General features: G+C 33.9%; 1 protein-coding gene across 1 annotated transcript in view; it reads left to right on the forward strand.

Annotated features, from left to right (window-relative positions):
* The window catches only part of LOC136032915 (gamma-tubulin complex component 3 homolog), a 90,546-nt gene extending 68,093 nt beyond the window's left edge, over nt 1-22,453 (forward strand). The window contains exons 10-15 of the mRNA XM_065713374.1: nt 580-775; nt 2,771-2,969; nt 4,999-5,134; nt 12,152-12,375; nt 18,591-18,839; nt 21,795-22,453. Of these exons, the coding sequence (XP_065569446.1) occupies nt 580-775; nt 2,771-2,969; nt 4,999-5,134; nt 12,152-12,375; nt 18,591-18,839; nt 21,795-21,962 (1,172 nt within the window). The 3' untranslated portion in view covers nt 21,963-22,453. The remainder of the gene's footprint in view (nt 1-579; nt 776-2,770; nt 2,970-4,998; nt 5,135-12,151; nt 12,376-18,590; nt 18,840-21,794) is intronic.
* The last annotated feature ends 1,667 nt before the right edge of the window (nt 22,454-24,120 follow it).

The following is a 24,120-nucleotide window of genomic DNA, read 5'->3' on the forward strand; positions in this document are numbered from 1 at the left end:
GATTTCTTAAATTATTTAAGGAATTTGAGAGTAAAACCGTATACTGAGTTGAACTTTTACGCAAACAAACACATGCATAATACTACATTTCACGACCCGGAATAACATAACACTTTTTGTAACTAATAAATTAAATGAACAATCAAAATGTGAAAAAAACTAAATTACAAAAAACTAGTTCCATTTGATCTTTTTTTAATCTTTCTCTTCCAGCTGGTTTTAGCATAACTAAGGTGAAAAATTGTTAAAAATTTATTTTGTTATATTCTCGGACTAAGCTTATTCCCAATGTTATACGCTTTGTAACTGAGAAAGCAAACAATGAACCTGAAGTTTTCATGTTAAAAGCTTGTTAAAAGCTAAAACAAAAAGGTTTCATGTTAAAAGCCATTGAGTCATCGGTTACTGTCGATAGTCACGCATTTTGACGTCATCAGGTAATGACACCAATAGGTTATGCCGTCACTAGGTTACACTATTCGTTACTGAACCCTTTCCTTTCAATGACAACAAATCAAGTTCAAATCTAGTCTCTGTTGACCATTTTCTGCTACTGATTATGTTTTGCTATATTTGTAGGGGAAGAACCATGGATTGTTAAATGGGAAGACGGAGAACTTCGAGAATTGGTTGTTGAGTCGTGTGATGCAACTTCAAAGCATTTATTAATGGTTATGATGAATAAATACGAGCTAGCAAAACATTTTGACGCCTTTAGGAAATACATCATGCTTTCTCAGGGAGATTTTGCGTTCACATTACTTGAAGCGTTGACGTGAGTTTATTTGTTCGTTAATACTGCTACTAACAAGTTATGGTGATTTAAATGACGTTATGTGGTGTTTTTAAGAGAGCTTAGATTTATGCCCCACTAAACAAATGCACCATTAGGCAAAGTCAACAATTTCAATCAAATGACCCAATTTCCTAACTCATTCTTGAAGTATTAATGGTTCTATAAGATACAGGGATGTATTTTCTCTTCTATAAGATACAGAACTTTCTTTCTCTTCTCTAAGAACTTAAAACAAAACTTAAAACAGATTTTTCTGTTTGCCTACTTTCCTTTGAAAATTTTAGTTGGAACATACTGCCTTCTTCTACACACACTTCTTCTCTCTTCTCTTTCTCTTCTCTACTTCCTATCTCTTCTATAAGATACAGGGAAGTATTTTCTCTCTTTTCTCACTTAGAAAAATTTGAGAAATAGATCTTCGGATTGCAACATAGTTCTTGCCGTTCCTTGGATGCCTGAGAAATCCTTACTTTAGTTTCTGCAAATATAGGTTTTCATTAATAGCCAAAACTTAAAATAGATTTTTCTGTTTGCCCGCTTTCATTGAAAATTTTATTTGGAACATACTGCCTTTTCAGCTACTGCACCCGAACTAATCCCATACCACCTCACTTGAAGCCAACACAACTAAACAAGCACCTTCGTTACCTCTCTATCCACAGTTTCACACTTTTTTCCTTACCTTGAGATGTCTACTTCGCTTAAACTTTTTCTTCTAGTAACTCCATTTGTGTTGATTTTACTTTTTGTCTAGCTCCAACTGTACTGGCCGGAAACCAGAGGTATTGGCCGTCTACTTTTGAAAAATGCGATGCAACCATCTGAACCTTTCCTCCTTTATAGACCTAGATAATGGGGTCGAACCAAATTCAGAATTTCCCACCTTCTTTATTGTTCTCCTGTTTAATATGTATTTTACTTTTAAGGTATAGGATAGAATATTCTTATTCACTACAATACTTTAAACTATTATGAGCAAGTTCATGTTAAGAAAAAAAGGAATTAAGTTATGTGAGAAGCTAAAACAAAGTAGCAACAGGAAAATCCAAAATAGCAAGTGCTATTTGGATTTCAGTTAGGTCAAACAATAAAGTCAATGGTTAAAACGACGAAAAAAAAAGCTCCAAAAAGGAACCAAAACTGATTTTTGAGTCCCCGTGAAAATCTTTTGAAATAAAAATCTCATGGCATTAGTTTCAGTTAGTTTAGTATTGTATTTTTAATACCAAAATCCCCCTAAAAGATTTTTTTCAAAACCTAAGGGGCACAAAATCTGGAGGCGGGGCAATCTCCTCCTGCCTTTTGAGTTTCTCAGTTTTCTTGTTAGGGAGGAAAATTTAACTGTAGAAGTCCAACTGTTGGTATTTCTATCAACGTCCATGGTAAGTTTATGACATCTTCTATCCAAGGAAAACAGTTAAAGCTGACATAGACCACCTTCATGAGTAGTAAAGGAAGAGCCAAGAATAATTTTTTTGTCTGACTTTGGGTGAGACAGGGATGCCAAACGGGACAAGCATACATGTTTACATATGTTATTAGGCATAGTCGTTTAGTATTATTATAACTGTATCTAGTTATCGCATAACTCTTAGTTACTACTTAACAAGAACTCATAAGCCTAGATCAATATTCGTCGTTTTGACGAGAGCCTTTTTGAGGGTTGAATGAGAATCTGGATATCTTGCTAAAAACACCATTTTTGTCAACCCACGGGTGTTTTTTCATTGTGGACAGAATACAGTTGATGCTGTCAATATAGTATTTTTATTTGCATAGCTTTGTGACCTTTGGGGTACAATACCCATATTGCGAATTATGTAAATTCTCCTTATGGTCAATCTAAATAACCTCATGTTTCTCAAACGTATATGAATGAATTTTATGTGTAGCACGGTATTTGGTTCAGTTTAATACATATTTAGAATTGATGTTTAAAATATAATCTGATTGAACCTTGTATTAAATTTCTAGGCCCGAGTTAAATAAACCAATTTTATCAGTTTCGTCTCATGTTCTTGCAACACTGCTTGAAACTGCCATTCGACAAACCAATGCTCAGTTTGATGATTCAGAAGTTCTAAAGAGGCTGGATGTCACGCTTGACAATACTGGACAAACAGGGTGGGATGGGTTTTCATTGGAGTATAGGATTGATGGCCCACTTCTAACGGTAAGCCACATTGTATTGTGCAACATTAAATTTTTTTTCTTGTGAAGGATATCTACTCACAGGCAGGATGGATGAATGGAGTTTTTTTTCTTTGTATTTTAATTTTCCTCAATAAATACTGACTGTCTCACCGTATTTTCTTAGGTATTAGATTCTATAACCCCTATATTAAAGAGGACAGCACCAGCATGCACAAGGTAAAAAGGAACGCCGGCGAAGATTCTCTCTTCCTCTCTCTCTCTTTCCCTATCTCTCTTCCCTTCTCTCTCCCTCCCGCCAACCTATCTCTTTTTCTGTCTTTTTTTTCTAGTTTGTCGCAGTTTTTTTTTTATATTATGAATTTAAGTACGGACCTTCTTTGATTTAGTCCTGTGACATCACGCTTGCGTATAGCTTTTTTTTCTTACTATATTTTAGTATTGTAGTCCTATGATTCAAAGTTGCAGTTCTACTCTCTTTCTTTTTTATTTGTAACTTTCATAGTGATCTTTCAACTAAAATCTTATCAAGTATGGCTTTAAGTCTGTGTCTTGCGTGGAGCTAAATCTTGAGATTTATGTGAACAAGTCGAAGATAGTGCGCTTTAACCCGCTAAAAAGTGATGTTATGGAGCCAAATGTTCCATTCCTTCTAGCAAACAGCATCAAGATCCTTGGAGTTACTTTTTCCAATGACTTCAGCTTTGCCACACATATTGAAAACGTGGTTAAAAGTGCAAACGCTAGTCTACAGACTTTAAACGGTATGCGTAGGTTCAGTGCAAACACAGAGAGTATTAAGTATGCATACATATCGTATGTCCGCCCCATTCTGGAATATGCGTGTCCTGTTTGGGTGCCCTCAGCACTGAGAACAGTGAGAACTTTGTCAGGAGGTTGAATCGGTTCAGAAGCGAGCGGTATAGATCATCTTGGGCCGCCGTGACATCCCCTACGAAAAGGCTCTGGAAGTGCTAGGACTGCCGTCACTCCAAAACCGGTACGAAACTCTGATAATGAGTTTTGGAAAGTACTTGCTTTCTAAATCTCAGCACTGTGACATTCTACCTGATCAACCTCTACCATCAAGAACGAGAAAGCAAGATAAGTTAGTTCCCGTTAAAGCAAGAACAAACCGATATGGTAATTCTTTCGTCCCGGTTTTAGTCAAAATGTATAATAAGAGTTAATATTTATAGTTTCATTTATATTTACAAGTGTAGCTTGATTTTGTATATGTTCTAAAGAAACACAAATCAGCGACAGCTGTCAAGTTTTTGCTATTAAACCTGTCTACTACTACTACTACTACTACTACTATCTTGAAGGTCTGACAAATATATTCATTTTTTAAGCAACTGATTATTAATAACAATCGAACAACCCAAAATATTGGTTGTTTCACTGTTTTTGCACTCCTGTGGAACCTCTGTAGCTCAGCACTGTACTTCTTTGGTTACCGTAGCAGAAATGACTGTGCTCAAATTTTACCATAAGTAATATTCTACCATTGGTTAAATACGGCAAAATCTTTTTAAACGATTAAGTATTAGGTAGAGGTCCATTACCTTTATCGTGTTTTACTTGGTTTTAGTAACTTGAAAATATGTCAATTAACTTTTTTTTTCTGCCAGTTAACCCTAGAAAAAAAGGACAGTTTTTGCTTTCTTGTATGGAATTTTCGTTATTTTGCTGTGCTGTATAAACCTGTTAGGGAGGGCCGTTTCTCCTAGGTTGTGAAAGACACTTTTTTTTATCTTCATTAAAACAAAAACGAAAAGGCACTCACCCTCCCCCTGCCTCTAACCTCAAGATCTTAAAAAATAACTTTTTATTTTCATTAGAAGAAAGTTCCCTTCCACCCTCTATGTCTGTCAATTGGTGTTACTGAGCCGAGTTGCTTGGACACTTTGGCCATTGAATTTACCCCTTTTTGGTATCCCCTTTTTGGTATATTCCGTTGTTATGAAGATTTATGGTAGTAAAACTTATTTGATAGAGCTTTTTCCGATTGGCTTCAAATTCAACAATTAATCTGTTCTCTTTTGCAGATTACGTCAGTGGAAATGAAAGCGGAATATACAAACATTTTCCGATTTCTTTGGAAGACAAAATACGTAGAAAATTTGCTAGTGAAGCTTTGGCGGAGTCAGACTGTATCTGGAAGGCTACTGAATAAACTACCAGGTAAGTGAAAATTCATTAGAGTTCCAAATTTCAATAGAGAGTATCAAATAGTGTATAGAGAGTATATCAAATACAGAGCATGTCAAATAGTAGAGAGATTATCAAAGAGGAAATATCATTAGAGAGTATCAAAATGATATTAGAGTATCAAATAGTATCAATATCCTCGTATATTGATAACATAACAAATTGTATTTTTTGTATTTTTTTGTTTACTGCCATAAACCTTCATAGCAAGGGAGTTCCAAGTTTCATTAGAGAGTATCAAAATACTTCCGTAGTAATTCAACTGCTTCTCGAACAATTTGTTTAGTATCTAGATCATTACGAGAGATGTCTTCAAAAAGTACTGAATAACTAGAGTTTTCGAAATATCATTTATTTAGAGTAAATAGTATCAATATCCTCGTATATTGATAACATAACAAATTGAATTTTTTGTAAGGGAAAAAAGCTCTATCAAATAAGTTTTACTGCCATAAACCTTCATAGCAAGGGAGTTCCAGGTTTCATTAGAGTATCAAATAGTGTATAGAGAGTATATCAAATAGAGAGCATGTCAAATAGTAGAGAGATTATCAAAGAGGAAATATCATTAGAGAGTATCAAAATGATATTAGAGTATCAAATAGTATCAATAACTTCGTATATTGATAACATAACAAATTGAATTTTTTGTATTTTTTGTAAGGGAAAAAAGCTCTATCAAATAAGTTTTACTGCCATAAACCTTCATAGCAAGGGAGTTCCAAGTTTCATTAGAGAGTACAAAATACTTCCGTAGTAATTCACTGCTTCTCGAACAATTTGTTTAGTATCTAGATCATTACGAGAGATGTCTTCAAAAAGTACTGAATAACTAGAGTTTTCGACAATATGGCTGATCAAAGGTGAACCAGAATAAATGATGAACTCGGGTGTTTCTTAGAACATTTTGGCAAATATCATAGAAACTTGCACTTTACTCTAGAAACTGTAAATGCAAATAGAATACTTTAAGTCTTAAATGATAAACAAAATCTTGTAATAAAATCTTGTAATAAGAATAAAAATTAAATTTGATAAATAAATATAGAAATATTTTAATGAACATAATTCAAATTGAATTGTTTATTTATATATATATATATATATATATATATATGTATATATATATATATATATATATATATATATATATATATATATATATATATATATATATATATTATAGCAAAAGTTAATAAAAAAAAGTTTTTTTTTATTGTTATTCTCACTAGTAATAAACTTGATTTTATAATTTGCGTAAATCTCACAAAAATAATAGATAATTTCATTTTTAATCCTTTCATCCCCAAAGGTTAAAAAAGCTGTTTTTGATTTCTTCTGTTGGTCGTGTCCTAAATATCTGCTCAAAGCCTTACTTCCAGCAGGAATTAATTTTTTATCAGATTATATGTTTTATATTTTCTTATGTATTTATATTTTTATGTTATTATATTTTATATTATATTATATATATTTTCTGGAAATGGCTCTTTTATTAATAATACATTTGGTCAGTTAGGTTGAATTGACTTTGCCTTGAAATTAAAGGCCTCTTATAGTCAAAAGGTTAAATAAGCATTTGCTTCAAATCAAAGACCTTTTATCAGCTGATGTTTCTAATAAGCCCTCGTATATATTTACAACATGCCAAAATTACCACAAAATTAGGATGAAAAGTCTGTTGTTTATGCAAGTAACTTAAAAGTTATTAATTTTCTTAACTCTGGTAAGGATAAAACCCCAATTACTTGTCAAAGGGTTTACATCAAATATTATTTTATTGTATCAGTTGGTATATCAGTAGAACGCATCAACATTTGGAAAAATGTTTACAAGAGTACAAAGATAACATAACAGAGGCCCTAAACTCTGCTAGCACTCGGGGTCCATGCTAGTAAGTAAAAATATCATCATAAGTGGGGCCGTTGTGCAAAAAGTGGGGTAGCAAAGTAGTAATGCTACTTGGCAGCTTTCAAATTTGTTGGCAGATTTTGTCTGAAATACTACTTTTACATATAAAATAATTTTTGCTCAAGGATACGCTGTCAAAACACAAGTTGTGCCCTGCCGTGCAAAAATTGGGGTAGTATAGCAGCAATGCTACTTGGCATAGCAAAATTTGTTGGCAAATTTTGTCTGAAAATACCCGTGCTTCCACTATACTCGAATATTTAGGGATTTGCCCAAAAATCTTTTTTTTAAAAGAATGGTTCTGCTAAAATCTCCTTTTTTTCAAAGGTTGCCACCCCTTGTGATTTATCACTAGTGACAATTAAGCCCTAGTAACTATCATTTTCACTTAACTTGACATAATTTTTTTAGTACTTTCCAAAATCTTTGTCTCAATTATTTACTACACATCAAAACCGGATTTAAATCATTGAATTACTGACCTTTCTTCCAATACTAGTAAAAGCATAGTGTTATAAGACTATAAAGAATTTCATTTGAGCACGATAACGTTCAGTGTAAGTCTGAGCATCGATCCAAAGAGGGTTATTTTAGGCAGCTGGACTGTAAGTTTCAATTTTGTTTTATTTTGATGTTCTGTTTAATTTTCAAAGGTCTGAAAATATAAGAGAGTTAGATTGAAGAATTATTTTGCATAGGTAATGGCACCTATGCAGAGAGGGGGAGGGGAGGGAATTTTATGATAAATTTAGAGATATTTTATTTATCGAGTTATAAATTAGGTGAACATACCACTCGAGACCTTTTTTTATGGCCTTTTAGATGATGCCTTTTCTCTTATTTTCTGCAATTTAGTTTGATTCTTGTTTTCTCTCTAGGTTTTGGGCATAATATATTAATCTTAAATACATAATAATTGTATTCATAACAGATTAAAGGGTACTTATGGGTTGTACTAACAACACTCAAGTTTACACATTGCACTGTATAAAACTCGGGAACAAATAGGTTTTATCTGTCTATATTAAAGAAATGATTACGCTTAGTGGAAAACAAGTGACGGATGACAGAATACAGTGGAGTTCTGTGATTTGGGCTATATAATTTTATATTAGGGGATGGGGTTAGGTTATTTTAGTTCAAGTCTCCCCCCAATGTGCAAATACATAGCCAGAATATGTTTATAAAGCATTATATTTTCATCATGTTTTTGTATTTTTCATTAGTATTAACCCAACTTCGCTTCTTGAGAAATCAAAGATATTGCATGTCTTAGGCTTGTGGTTGTTATTAAATAAAAAAAAGTAAGTTTTTTTCAACTGAAAGTAAGGAAAAAAATTAAAACTTGAAACGAACATAAATTGTTACGTATATGAGGGGGTTAAAGATCTTTTCATTAATTCATTTCAGTCATTTGAGAATTGCTGAACTTGTGACTTTCATTTTAGTAAAAATATTCTGACTCTGTTACTATACCTTTTTTTTCTTTAAAATTAATTTCACAAATATCGCTAATTTTAGTTACCTGGGAGGATCGTTCCATGAAAAATGTTCTCACAGTTGAAGGAAATTTTCCACATAGGGGCAGCTGGATTTCCCAATATTATTTAAAAAATGACCATCAATAAATAAAAAACAAGTTTTTTCAACTGAAAGTAAGAAGCAACATTACAGCTTAAAAAGAACAGAAAATATTACGTATATGAGGGGGGTTGACTCTCCTTAAGAGCTCGCTCTTACGCTAAAGTTTCTTTTTTAACTTTTAAAAGAGGTTATTGTTCTAATTAGATAGTCTTTCTGATTCAGGAGTCATCCTTAAATAACTGGAACAAAAATAAAACTTAAGTTATTATAAGGTTATTAGTAGTTAATGAACAGTAAAATTAATATGCAAATTTCGTTTATTTCATCATGTACGGTGAGCCAAATTCAAAGCCTGCATTAATTTAAAAAAAAAACAAGTTTTTCTAACTGAAAGTAAGGAGTGACATTAAAACTTAAAACGAACAGAAAGTATTCCGTATATGAAAGGGGCTGTCCCCTCCTCAACGCCCCGCTCTTTGCACGAAAATTTGACTCTTTCTCACAGCTCTACTTTTTAAAACAATAAAAAATTTTGCTTAAATGTTGAGGAGGAACAGCCCGTTCAGTATACGAAATAAATTCTGTTCGTTTAAGGTTTTAATGTCGCTCCTTACTTTCAGGAAAAAAACCTGTTTTTTATATTTAATAATACATAAGTACAGAATAAAGGAATTCATCTTTTTGCCAGGAATCTTTACCATTCAAAGATATGTTGAATTTTGCTTCATTTGGTATGTAAAAATCAGTACTTTTCTTTTTTCCTTGAGAATTTTGTTTTTTTTTTACTTTTATCTTCAAATGTATTCCCTTCCTCCTCCTTTCATCGCCAGTTCTATTCTGGTACCCTTCCCCCTGCAATATTTTTGGCAGGCGTCCATGCCTGATTTAGTGTTTAGCTGCAGTGTATGATCTTTTTATGGTCTAGGAAATTTGTTAATTAAGCGAATGAAACTTTACAGATTAGATATTCTGCACAAATTAGGGCCTTGGATTTTGTATTTTAATATAGGCCTACCTCCACGACTTCTAATGCTTGAGCAACTATTAACCGTGTATAAAGGCTAATTCTGAGATAAAAACAATAGAATTAAAAAAAAAATGTGGTAGAATATGATTTGTCATTCAGAACTATTCCTAAATATAATCTTCTTACTGTAAAAATTGCAGTCCCTCCCCTCTGGTCCTATTAGTGAGACACAATGCCAATTCGAGGAATCCGAATAATTATATTCAAATTCGGGGAATATTTGATTAAAATGGAAGCAACCTCAAAACATTTATAAAGAATTGAATACTGTAGTCGAAAGTAAAAGTTCGGTTATTATTTCCAGATTGTTTTCTTGTTGAGTTTTATTTTGTTTTCAGACTTATTTTTGTTTTATAAACAGTCGGTCATTATTTCTTACTCTGCTACTTTATATCTGTGTTTGAAGATTGATAAAAAAAAAGTTCATGGTAATGAACTGTAAGTAAGTCGACCCAACAGGAATAAAAACTAAAACAAAAAGAGCAACTACAACACAAACAAGAGCTGTTTCCGTTTTTAATATTCTTTTTTTTTCTACTAGATGATTCATCTCTTCTGAAATATCTCTTCTCACAAGATATATGTATCTCTTCTCTTCTGCAAGAAGAGATATATTTCTTCTTGCGCTGCTGCTTTTTAAACTTGTTCAAACTAATAGCTCGTTGAACTTTAATTTCGCTATGTGAAAATTTACTTTTTAAGTTTTTGTTATCCTTTGTCCTTGTGGACAAGTTTTTACTTGCTCCTTTTCTCTTCAACTGAAAGTGAATATTTGTCCAAATCTTGAACAGCCAAATTCTCTCAAAACTGTTTATTCGTCATTTGAAAGAATCTTATAGTTAAAGCAGGTAATGGGAAAGCTGGAACGTGGAAGATTAGTAGCCTAAAACAGCCATACTACAATATAGCAGTACTTGTGTTTCTTTTGGGGATTAGATTAGGGTAAAACTAATATCACAACTTCAGGATATATATGACTCCCTGGCTGCCAATCAAGATTATTCTCCTAGAACATCTAGTTGTGCTTTTTGCAGTTATAGTGACCACTGGGTATCAAGTATGATGTTGGGTATGCAATTGGTCAGCAGTCACGCTAAAGTAAATATCAGTATGCGTCAAAAATGAAAGTGAAAAAACATAGAACTCTACTATTATAAGACCGGTGACTGCGGGAATCAGAACGAATCAAAGGTGAAAGAGAAGTTTATTCTTCAGTTTCGTCCTTAAGCTGCGATTTTTTTTTTTTTTAAGATTAAGTTTGCGCAAACTAATATCACAGCTTCATAATGCATGTGACTGCCAGGCTGCCAATCAAAATTGTTCTTCCAGAAAATCAAATGGTACTTTTTATAGTTGTATTATGGTGATCAATGAGTATTAATCAAGCAGTTGGGTATGCATCAATTTTATAATACCAATAGCATTGGAGTGTACAACTCCATCCATAAAGTAAGAGCATTAAGTTGTATACAGAATACTTCAGACTTTGAATACTATACTCCACTAACAGTATTAGAGTAATTATGATACAGTGCTTTTGATAAAATGGTATATATAAGATTATGGGGTATGATATTTATGGCTAGTATATGGCTTGCCATTTAATTAGATTACGTTATTAATTGTGATTAAGAAAACTATTGATATTTCTAACTGAAAGCTATACTAAGTTACATTTGTTACTTTTCTGCTTATTTTACTTATATGAATACTTTTTTTTCAAAGCAAAGCTGTCAAAACAGACATTGTGCTGCTAAAGTGTCGGCACCTTTTGGAATTCCGCTACTGGCAGCTTTGGAACTTTTTTGCACACCTGAAGTGAGGTATCCCTCATGATTTTAAAGGAGGTTTTCAGCCTCTAAATCTTCAAAGACTACACGATTCTATGGGAAGGGAGAGATCTTTAAACTAAGATAACAATATCAGAATTCACATTCTAGCTACCCATGGCGGCAAGGGGCTGCTCCCATTCATCAGGCCCATAACATATAACATTAAAACATATTTTTACAATACATGTACATTTTTAAACTTTAAAATACTTTCAATTTTCTTAAAACACATTAACACTTTTCACCACATTTACATAAATAAAAAAGAAAAACAAAAAACATAACACCAATTAATTTTTTTTAAATACATCATATTTCACTTTTCACATTTCACCTAGTATTGGTCCCCCAGCGGCCGGAATTGAACCCTAGCTCACGTATCTCCCGGCAAAAATCAATTCACTTGTCCAACACAGGACTGAATGTATCATAGATGACAAAACTAAGGATATCAAAATAATGATGTTTAGAGCTGGTTTCCAGAGAATGAAATACATGCAAAGCTTACTTTCAGGGCCTCACAAACATTCTATCCACCTCCTTCTCGTCAACTCAGAATTAAGTTATGTTATTGATTATTAACTTTGATGCATTTTATTATAAAATTATCAGTGTTGTTTTTTTTTTCTTTTCTAGAGGCCCGGGGACTGGCACACAGTGCGCACTTGCTTTTATTTCAAATGATCCATTTTGTTCGGCAAATGGCTTATTATATTACTTTTGAGGTGTTGGCCTGTACCTGGGAGACCCTTTCACGAAAGCTTAAAAGTGCACGCTCAATGGATGATGTTATTGTAGCTCATAAAGAATTTTTAGAAACGACGGCCATGAGAACTCTAGTTAACCTGGATAGTCCTATGGTAAGCATAAAGGAAAGGGCTAAAGGTCTTATGTAGGAGAGAGGTTTCATACCTTATTTCATGCCTGACGGGAAAGAGGAAATCACTCCTTCCTCCAAGGATTTAAACATGTTGTATTTGCAGCTTACCAGGATTTTTCAAAAAAACAACGTCTATTAGAGCTCTTTTTAGCTCCTATGGATCATAGTCCTATGGATAGAAAATATAATAGGGAAAAGAAAGCTTCTTAAAAAGGAAAGAGCTTTTTTGCTTAATTTCTAACCTATTTGGAAAAGAGAAATTTCTCCTTCCTCTAAGGGGTTACAAGAATCTTTAGAAACATGGGCTATAAATACTTTCATTAACCTGGATAGCCCTTTGGCAAGAAGTCTCGTTCCTCATATAGGAACGGGATTTCATGCCTAAATTCATACCTAAGTTGAAATTCTACTTTTCTTGTAGTATTGTCGATATATTATGGCTTATAATGGAAAACAAAAAATGCACCAGAATCAAGATCTAAATTTGTAAGGACATATCTTATGTGCGTAGACTCGAAAATGCATGCTCAATGGTTGACCTTGTATTTCTCACAAGCAATTATTTAAAAAAAAAACTATGAGATTTCATGTTAACCTGGATTTTCCTATAGTAAGAAAAAAGGTGAAGGTTTGATGTAGGAACAAAAAATAACATACACTGATTCAAATCCGAATGGCTCCTCCTCCTAACGATTGTAAAAACGTCGCTAGGAGAATTTTGAGGAATTAAGCACTTCAAGCTTGCATAAGAGAGAAGGGATCTGTACAAGAAGTTTTTAGTGATACATCTTACAAAACAAGAAGGAAGTAAAAGAGGTAGAGAAGGCATTAAAGTTTAAAGTAAGAAGATGTGAAAGGGTGGCTGTGGATAAAATTTTCAAGGATCTAGAAAATGCAACTATATGACATAATAGTAAAATATTCTATTGACATGTTGAGAAGTTGAGGGGAAGTACTCAGTCTGGACTTGTCCCTGTTAAAGATAAGAGCGGTGTCTCAATTATTGGTAAGGGAAGTGTTAAAGGGATATAGACGGAGCATTTTTTAGAATTTTTAAGCCAAGATAAAATTGTAGGAAATCCTATAAGAAATAATGAACAAATTTAGACAGTTTGGAAATGAAGGAAGATTTATTTTGTGAGGAGGTGCTACAGACAATACTAAAAGGTTGAAAAATAATAAGTTCTTATGTGTAGATAGCGTGATAAATGAGCTTTTGAAATATGATAGCTACGAAGTTAGTGAAAAGTTACTGAAGCTTATGAATGTAGTTTTTGGAAAAAAAAGAAGTACCAAGTTAATTTAGGAAAAACTCAATTAAACCCCTTTATAAGAAAGGTGATAAGAGTGAGTGTGATAAATGCGGAGACATTAGCTTGATTTCTAGTGGAATCAATTCACTTGGCATGAGTATGCTTATTAAACTAAGAGATGCTGTAGAAAAAGTTGTAAGAGAAGAACAGTGTTGCATTAGAAAGGAGAGAGGATGCGTTGACCACTCTTTTACTCTTTGATAAACAATTGAGAAGTGGTTGGAAAATTACCCCTTTAGTTTTATTACACTTCAGTTTTTAAACTTTTAACTTTAATTTTTAAAGTTTCATTAAGTTTTAGTATTTGGAACTTTACATTTATAAAATTTTAAAAAGATTCAATGAGCGTCCTATCCTTGTATGGTATACTAGTTAAGCACATTGAAGTGACTAGTACAATGTAAGAGAATGATGCTGCTACGGTAAAGGTAGGAAGAGAGGTTAGAAGCTGGTTCGGTGTGTAATCGGGAGTTAATCAGGGTTGCATCCTAGCCTGTTTATATGGACTGTTTTGGTGGACTATGTCCTTACGAACACAGCACCAGGTAATATGAAAACATCATATCAAATTTGAAGGTAAAACCCTTCTAGACTTAGATTAAGCATATGGTGCGATTCTCCTAGATAAATTATGTTAGCGAAACGAATAAACTTTTGGAGATTTTGAGAGTTCAGGGTTCAAGAATAAGTTTCTAAATTATTGTTCAGAAGACTAAAAATAAGTTAAGGCGAAGAGGTGATATTAGATAACGAGAAAATCAATCAAGTGAATAGCTTCATTTAGTTGAGCAGGATTATTAATAAAGATGGTCGATCCAGTGAAGGTGTAAGAAGTAGAATAGCCACAAGATGTTGTTTCGTTGTTGAAAAAAGTTTGGAAGGATAGGAAGATAAGTCTATAATTTAAGATTAGAATATTGGAAGCCACGGTATTCACAATGGTCAAGTATGGGTCTGAAACGCGTGCATCTCGAAAGGCTGAGGAAGGTTTTATAGATGGTTTTAAGGGGAATTGTATAAGGATATTTTGGGTATCAATATGATTGAGTGTATATAAAAAATTAAATTGATCGAAATTTTTTTTTCTAACCACTTCCCTTGGCTATGATAAAGAAAGTTTAAGATGGCTAGGCCATTTTTTACGGATAAAGGACTATGGAACGCTATGGATAAAGGACTATGATTTATTTTTTATTTATTTTTGCCATCTTTCTTTGGCCAAATGAAAAGCAGCTCATCCCCAAACGGATTGGAAGAAGAATATAAGAAAAGATTTAAAAAACATTATGATTTCATGGGAGGAGGTGACGGGTGAAGCATTGAATAAAATGGAGTTGGGGGTTGTGCTTTTTGGTGATCTGTCTGAGGCCAAACGAGAGATCTTAAGCCAGAGTGAGACCGAAGTTGGCCCTTTGGACCTAGGAACACACTTTGCCTAAGGTAAAAGCCTTATTGTTCTTTCTCTAGATGAAAATTTGGTCATATACAGTACAATGTACTAGTACAAAAAAGCCATTTGATTATGAGGTATTCCAATGACGGAGTTACGAAGACCCAGATAGATTATGCACTTGTCATTTTTACATTCAAAAGTTCTGTGCTGGATTCCCAGACATATATTGGTGCCAACACAGGCTCCAAGTCGGGCTAAGATCACATCCTGATAATTACTAGAATTCAGCTTTGGTTGTTCACCAAATGTAGAAGCCATCTACCCCCAGATTAAATGCCACTGGTTTTAAAAGCCCAGGAACTAAGGCTGCGTTCCGCCTGTCTTTGTCAAATAGTTTCAGAGCCACTTCCAAGATGAATGATGAAGAAAACGTCGAGAATTTTTTCAATGGTTATGTTGAGAGAGAGGGCAAGAAGATTGTTGAAGCCATGCAGGAGTCAGCGAAAGAAGTTTTTCCCAGAGGGAGCCCTGGAGAAGTTCTCCAGGGCTCCCTCGAGTGCCTTGTGTAGTTTTTCCTGAACTTGCTGTAAATTAAAAAGAAAGGCATTCGGTCATTGAAAAACCACGAGTCTCCTGGTGAAGACGGTCCTCCTCCGGAACTGGTATAAAGCTGGTGCTGAGACTTTCGAAGCTCAACTCAAACCGCTGTTTGACCAAATTTGGACCAAAAAGAATTTCCCGAAGAATTGGAAACTTTCAGTCCCTCTTTCTCTCTTCAGAAAAATGATAGAAGAATTACCGTGGAATCGCTTTCAATAATATCGTGGTAAAGCTGGTTGCCATTCTTCTCTTGAATAGATTTAAACAAGCCCGAGAAGAGATAATGAGGAAAGAACAAGCTGACTATTGAACTGACCAAATTTTTGGTCAGTTTTGGTCTTGTACTGACCCCAGTTTTATCCTTTTGCTGCTGTTTCCGCAGTACCGCAGATACAGTTTGCCACTGATCCTTTTCTTGATCGATTTCATTTGAGCCTTCGTTTTAGTCGAGTGAGAAGCTTTCCGGCACATCCTAGAAGAGCATGGAATGCCTTTTCATTTCTAGATCTTTTGAAATCGTACTATCAAGGCACGTAGATGGGGATACGGGCTTATGGTGGAGAGCCTGAAAATTTTGCTGTAGATTCTTTAGTGAAGCAAACCAATGTCTTATCCCCCATCCTTTTCAGTTACATAACTGACTAGATTATGGAGAGTTGTGAGCACAGACGAAGTAGTGACGGGTGGGAAAGGTGTTCTTGTCACTGACTTGGAATATGCTGATGATATCGCCCTCGCTGAGGATGACACGCTAAGAGCCCAAATAATGACCTCAGGGTCCTTTTTCTTTGTCCCTTGACGGCAATAGTATTGGGCAAGTTGCATAATTCGTCTACTTCGTATCCCTCATGGACTTGGAGAAGGAAACGGCAAATAAATTGAAAGGCTTATTTCACTAGACTCTTCCAGTTTTGCTCAGCTCACTAAATCACTGGAGCCGCTTGGAGGCTTCCACCTCTTCGATCAGTTCTGAGACAGTGACTGGTTGTACGATGTTGAAGCTGTTTGCACATGACTGTGCCTCATGAAAAACTTCCGTTGATCAAATTATGGATACTGGACGAGGCGGAGCAGCCTCTGGTTCCCGTCAAAAGTAAAGTAAGTAAAACCTGATTTCAGCATAAACAATCCTCAAATGAGCGCTAATCTAAAACGAAACTCCAGTTCGAAAGGTGGCGTAAAGTGATTTGGTTGTCAATAAAATAGTTTCTGAAACTACCGAGAGATACGTTTTTATGTGTTTGAAATTATAGACAAATCTCTCTCCTGCTAATATTTAGCAAAATTTTTGAAAAGGACTCAAAACCTTAATTGACGCAAAATTTTCCTTTAATGAATTCCAGTATGGGCTTCGCTTCTTAGTTTCAGTAATTCAACTTTAGATGCTGGTTTAGTCCCATCTGCTCTATTTTTGGATATAAACATGGCATTCGACTCCTTTCGACATATGGGCCAATCTTGGGGGCGAAAGTATTATGGTGCATTCTGGTTTTTCCTGGCTCACTTTGTTTATTAAAATTTGGGAAAATGATGAAAATTCAAACTTTGAATTAGATTAATTCCATTTTCTATGTTATTTATGTACACATCTAGTTTCAAGCCGGACCAAGCCAACTTTGGAATTATCTGTGCACCGTATTTCTATGATGTTTCCGAATGTTGGTCTGGGTTCGAATGTTGATAAATGTGAATATTTAGTTTTCAATCCCAAATCATCAGCTCATAATTTATCCTGTGGTTCTGCATTAATTCGTAGTGTTGCGAGTTTAGTATGGTTAGGGATTAGTATATGTTCTATACTCCCTTTTTTGCCACTCCAAGCTGAGGTATTTTAAAGAAAAATTAAAGATTGGATATGCAGAAATGTATCTAACCGTGGAAAATATTCGTACCGAATTTTAGCTAAAATGTATTCCACATATATTAACCATTCTGTCTTGTTTTTAAGTGGTATTTTTGAATAAGAAAGATTTGGGCCTGAACTGTATTGTTTATTTTGGAGGTTGCAAATTTTTGCTGTACCTTCCCACTTCATATCGTAATATACGTGTTATTGAGAAGTATGGTGCTACCGACATTATTCAGTCGTTTGATTTGCTTAGTGGTAATTTAACAAGACATACCTTTGGGTCTCTAGGCCCCAACCATTTTTCTGTCCGTATGTTTTTATCGGAGATAAAGGTTTAAGTTGTCTATGTCTCTCTGTATTTGCCTTTTCTTTCTTGTTAATGTAATCTATTCCGCTTGTTTGGTTTAAAAATGGGTTATAAATAAATTACCATTAATGAAATTATTATTTTGTTGGAAGGTTAGTTGAATTTTACTTCTTATTTTTTTACTTATTTTTTACTACTTGAATTTACTTATTTTTTTACATATTTTATATTTTTTATTTTATAATAAGAACTCTTTTATATTTGTATAGTTTTTACTACTTGAATTTACGGAAGAAAAGTTAGAGTTGAAAAATAACAAAATTGAAACATTCCTCAAATTAGAGGTAGTTTCTTCAAAACTTGGCTTATACATTAGCTTATTGAAACTATTATAATTATTTCCACTCTAATTACGTAATAATCCTCCTGCAGTGTAAAGCTTATGTGGCATAATTCTACCGTATCGAACTGTTATTTTCATGTCTGTGGTAATTTGCTTATGAAATGATTTAATGCCGTAAAATAATTGGATTAGAACTTACTGAATTATTAAATTATGTTTATTGAATTATTTATCAAATTTCTAAAATTTATTCATTAAATTGTGCTATTAAATGTATTGAATTATATTATTAATCAAAATAATAGGTTATTAAATTATATTTAGTAAATAGAATTTATTATATTGTTTTATGGAATTTATTAAATTATATGTTAAATATTTACCTTTCAGCACCTGAGACATACCCTTCAATCCCTATACAGTATTATAATTTTATTCGGTGAACTCCAGGAAAAGATGTTTAGAGGCTTTGAGGATGAATGCCGCAAGCGTAAGGAATTCGAGGAGAGAATGGTTGCTCACATTGTCGAATCATCTGGCTCACAAGTTGCAAGAGAAAGGTCTAGAAGGGAAGAATTTTCCAGCAATTTTGTGATGAAAATGAAGGCCAAGTTTCGTGTTCTTGCTAAATCATACGAGGTATTATATTCATCTTTTTTTTTTAATACCTTTGAATGTAATCTTTGAATTTCTGCCTGAATTTATCTTAAGTAAAAAAAAGAGCGGTTATGGAAATCGTTCTCAAGTTGCGAGAGGGAGTTATAGAAGGAAAATACCCTAGAGTATTTGCAATTTCTAATTCCATTGATACTACTACGATTATTTTCCAAATAATTCTAATACATACATTTTATGATCCTATTCTTTCAATATTTTGAATCCTTAGTTTGTATTGTCAAGGTTCAAAAAACGAAAAATTTTTCAGCAGTTCCGTGATGAAGATGAAGACTAAGTTTCCTGCACTCGCTAAATCATAAAATGCTTATTTTATCCCTTTTTTATCAACGAGGTCATCGAAAATAGCGGTCAACTTCGCCTAAAAAGACTGTTGACAGTCTAAAAAGACGATGACATTGCAACAGTCAATAATATCAAACTTATGGAAGTAACAAAACCTACATAGCCTATATATTTTCGCTTAGTGTAAGTTCACAAAGATGACAGAGACACAAACACAACCTGAACTAAAATCATCCAAACAAAGTAAATGGTGAGCAACTGCCGACAATCCACAATTTATGATCTAAACCAATACAGTCAATAATATTTTAATTATAGGGAGTAATTAGTCCTATTTTAATGAATATTTTAATTACTTATTGCTATTTTAGTTGTATTTAATTAGTCAGGGACCTTGGACCAACAATTAAGTCCAAAAGGCATTAGCGTTTTTATGTTGACAGCCTTTGGAGTTACTAGACAGAGTTACTGTTAAGAGGTAACTGGAATAGAGGACTGCAAAGAATTACTGACATATGTCAGGTATGTTCAAATTCGTGTCACAGGACAAGAGGAGGATATACAGTCCACTTATGTGGCCATAGGATAAAAGGGGAACACTAGGAACTTTTCCAGATATCAGGTGAGTGCAAGTACGCGACCGTTGGACAAAACCAAAACATGCACTTAAGCTTTGCAATCCTGAAAATTAAACATTGATTCAGAGTGTGAGAAACTGATAACAGAAGAAAGTTTATAGCTTAAGAGGAATTAAGAATCGATTGTGCCACTTACATTGCAGTGTTGCCCACAAGAACTAAAAAAAACATTAAATTTGAATTATATTAAAAGTCTAGTTTCAATTGGATCTAATTCAAATTCTTCTGAAAGTAAGCAGGATTTAATGTGCTTAACAAATAAATAAAAATAAATTTAAAAAATGCATTTAAATCTTAATTATATTAAAAGCCTAGTTTCAATTGGATCCAACTCAAATTCTTCTGATAGTAAGCAGGATTTAATATCTTTCGAATACTTTTATTGATTATTAGTACAACTATATCTATTGTACCCGTTTTGCAAAAGTGGTGCTTTTATCTTCAAAATATTCTACAACGAAAGGGGAAAAAAATTACAAATCAACTAATGTTTCACTGGGAAATACTAGACGGTTTAAAATCTAATAGCTTACATGGTATTAAAAGAAAATGTAAAGCTATAGTCCTAATATTCACTGGAAGAGTCAGTGCTACTGCAATGAGCCTAGTGAGCTCAAGCATATTATCTCTATCTACAAGTCTCTTAATTTAAACTGTAATTTCTGATGGAACAGGGCTGTAGTCTATTTTTAGATTGCATGAACTGATCAAAATGAACAGTCGACCTTAACAAAATAGCTCCTAAATTTGAATAAGAAGTATATATGTCGAAACAAACTACTGTTTTCTTTCGATTTTTGCTGTTATCTCAATGTTTTACCACTAATTTCGGTTGGCTGTTTTTTTCGCAAAGGTAAACTGGAATTTCTTCTCCGATCGGTTTCCGATACTCTGGCGTTACCTATGAACTCAAAATCTGTGAAACAGGCAATATGATAGAAGGTTCGTTTCTTGACAATATTAATTTTATTACCTTCAGCCGGAAAGGTTGCTTGCGCTTTTCAAACCCGCAAACAAATGCACTTTTCTCCACTTTAGACCGTCTCTCTTGTTCTTGCTAGACAAATTCCCCATAATTACTCCATTAAAATTATCTTCAGAAAGATGTAGAACTTCTATTCCCTGTATCATTAAAATTTCAAAATATAAAACCTTTTTATATTTTGAAAAATATAAAAATATGGTAAAAAATTACCATATTTTCATGTTTTTTTGGAGCAAGGGGCATATTTTCCAGCTAATAGATGATTTTATTCAAATCCCGTCAACACTAACGTAAAAGAGGATAGAGCAATATAGAAAAACGGAATAAAGCAAAGAACGAAAACTATCGCTAGTATCATTATTTGAAATTGATTACGGTTTCATCGTTCTATTCAACTTATCTCAATTAGACTGGCATAACAATGCAGGTATGACTCGTGGGTCATGGCTACCTAGTTTTCAAAGAAATTATTCTTTCGTGGAGTTATTGATTTGCAAAATAGAGAAAACTATTTTATAGAGAGAAAATAGAGAAATCAGATTCACTAGGTTTCTTCCAAACCTATGAGGGTGACAATTTGAACTTGACACTAAAAACAACTACCCAATAATGATTTCCTATATCGGCGGAAATTCGCTTTCAATGTCTGAAGGAAACATTCCCTGGGATAAGTAACAACACTTTGACCTGTAAAATAAAAATGTCCAATATGTCGTTTCGTCTTTGTGATAACGATAAGTTAAACACATACCAGAACTCGAGATCCCTCTGCAATAGCCCGCTTTTCCCCATCTGCCAGGGACTCTACCCACTTCTGCCTTTATAGATAATACCAAGGCTGTATCCAGAGGGTAGGGGTTTGGAACCTCCCCCCCCCCGAAATGTTTGTCTGACCCGTAAAAACGTAACAAAATGGATATAAACAATTTTCTTTCTAACCCCCCCCCCCCCAAAAAAAAAAAAAAAAAATCCTGGATACGGCCCTGACTAATTCCTTTCCCATCTTTTCAGGACAAAGTTCAGGACTTTTTGCTATCCCTGTCTTCGCAGGCAGATCCAAGTTTGCAACAGCTAAGTTTCAGATTGGACTTCAATGATTTTTATCATCGAAAGAATGACCGTCTTAGCATGTCAGTCACTTTTCAAGCTCGGAGACAAGTTGGAAGTAAACTGCCATGAAGATCTTGATTCTTGTTCTCTGAAAGCTTTGTTTTGTGTTTCTATATCTTATTCAGTATTAATTTCAGTTGAAATTTGCTCATCGTCAATCAGCAGGTTTCAGATTAGGTTCGGATTTTGCCAATATTTATCATCGGGAAAACGATCGTCTTAGTAAATCAGTCGCTTTTTCAAGATGGAAGCAAACTGCCATAATGATGTTCTGATTACTTAATCTATGAAAGCTTCATTTTGTGTTTCTATTTCCTGTTCAATAATTCATTTAAATTGAGTTGTGTTCCTCGTCAATCAACAGCGTTTATTGTTTAAATTTATATGAGACGAACTCTTTAGTACCAAATGAGTTTATGCTTGATTGCCATATGTTGAAACTGTAGTTTTGGCCTAAAATATGGAGGTCATTGAACTTGCAATTTTTTTTAAAACTACTCTGCAGTTCGTACTATTCAGTTGTGTGTTCTTTTTTCTCAATTATATGCGACTTTTTCGAATAGTTGTACAATAATTTATTCCAAATTATATACAGAAAATCAGCCTGTAGGATGCCAGAAGCTAATGGTAGACTTGTAAACAAAGACAACAAAAAACAGATTTAATAGGACAGATCACGCGCAGCGGAACTTTAAGAATTAATCGTTGAAACCATGGTTCGAGGCAAACTTATATGCAACTAGATGCATATACAACATTACATTTCATAGCATAACCTTTTCTTGCAACAAGCTAGGATCCAGCAATTGATCTTACCAAACAATATTTGAAGGTGAATGTCATGGCGTATACGCAGCAGTGCTGTACCTGTACTTGCAGCAGGACCAGGCGTTTTACATTACCTGGTATCTGAAATTCAGGTGTTTTGTGGGAATTTATTTCAACCTACCCAGACTCATGGCGGCTGAGCTTAAAGAGTCACACCAATGACCCCCTCCCCTCAAGTCAAAGATTTGGTGATATCAGGACTCGAACTCTCGTCTTAAAGGACATAGGATTGTAAGTCTAGTGTGCAATCCACTTGGCTAATGTAAATATTCGAAGTTAACACAATTTGGCATAAACGTTATATAGCACAAAATACAAAAAATGAAATGGTAAAATAAAAGTCTGACAGTTTTAACATTAGAAAATGACTTATAAAATTGAATGGACTGCTTCCTTTATTTATTCACCTTTTTTTCAAATCACGGTTGTAGCCACAGCTGCCACCTAGTAAAGAACGTACCAACCCATTGTAACCAAAAACTTAAGAATGTTTCAAAAACTGTGCAGCTAGAAAAAATGCTATTTGTAATTGATTCAGAAATAACAGCTATCATTCGATTAGTCTTAGTTGTAAAACTTCGTCGAATAAAAAAAATTCATGGAATTTCACAAAATAGTCTGAAACGCCTCTAAAATGGCGCGGGATCGAAACGAAAATAAAAGTGAAGAAGAATATTAAAACTTACAACTTAAATTTCTTTCTGCTAAAGTTCTTTCTGCTAAATTTTTAGTAGTGATTTACTGAAAGCAGGTTTGAGTGTGACAGATATAGCTAATGGGTAATTCAACTGCTGCCTTTCAAAACAGTTCAAAGTATGGAACATTTCATTGTTGAAAGCAAATGCATATACATGAGCCCTTTTATTCTCAAGGCATTGTGAAAATATTTCAATTGTTCTTGAGTATTAGGAACTAAACTCAAACTTTAGAATAAGGTTTAGGAAGCTGAACATGGAGATAACTCCCATTATGTATAAAATAATTTGTATTTGCTTTCAGTCTTAATGTCGCTCTTTACTTTGATTTGAAAAAAAAAATCGGTTTCACGGTTACAAACACGGAAAAAAGCTGCTTAAGCCTTTACCTGAGTGCAGGGGGGGGGGGAAGTCTTCTAAAGGAAAAATACGAAGATCCCCCCCCACCAGAAAAAAGAAAAGTAGAAGACAAGAAAAACAAGTTATGTTAGATAAAAACTGGGAGAGTTAGATTTATAGCTATTTCACTTTGGTATTCCGTTATGCAAGCTACTTAACGTAGGAATGTAAAATCATGACACGATTAGTCAACTAAAACTGTTCACCGATCAGAATCAAGTTTACATTCTTACGGGTTTTTAACTAAACCGTTATAGAAATTTGAAGTCATTGAAAGTATGCACTACCCCCTCCCCCGCTCATTC

The sequence above is a fragment of the Artemia franciscana genome, chromosome 11 (assembly GCF_032884065.1).
Source record: "Artemia franciscana chromosome 11, ASM3288406v1, whole genome shotgun sequence".
Classification (NCBI taxonomy): domain Eukaryota; kingdom Metazoa; phylum Arthropoda; class Branchiopoda; order Anostraca; family Artemiidae; genus Artemia; species Artemia franciscana.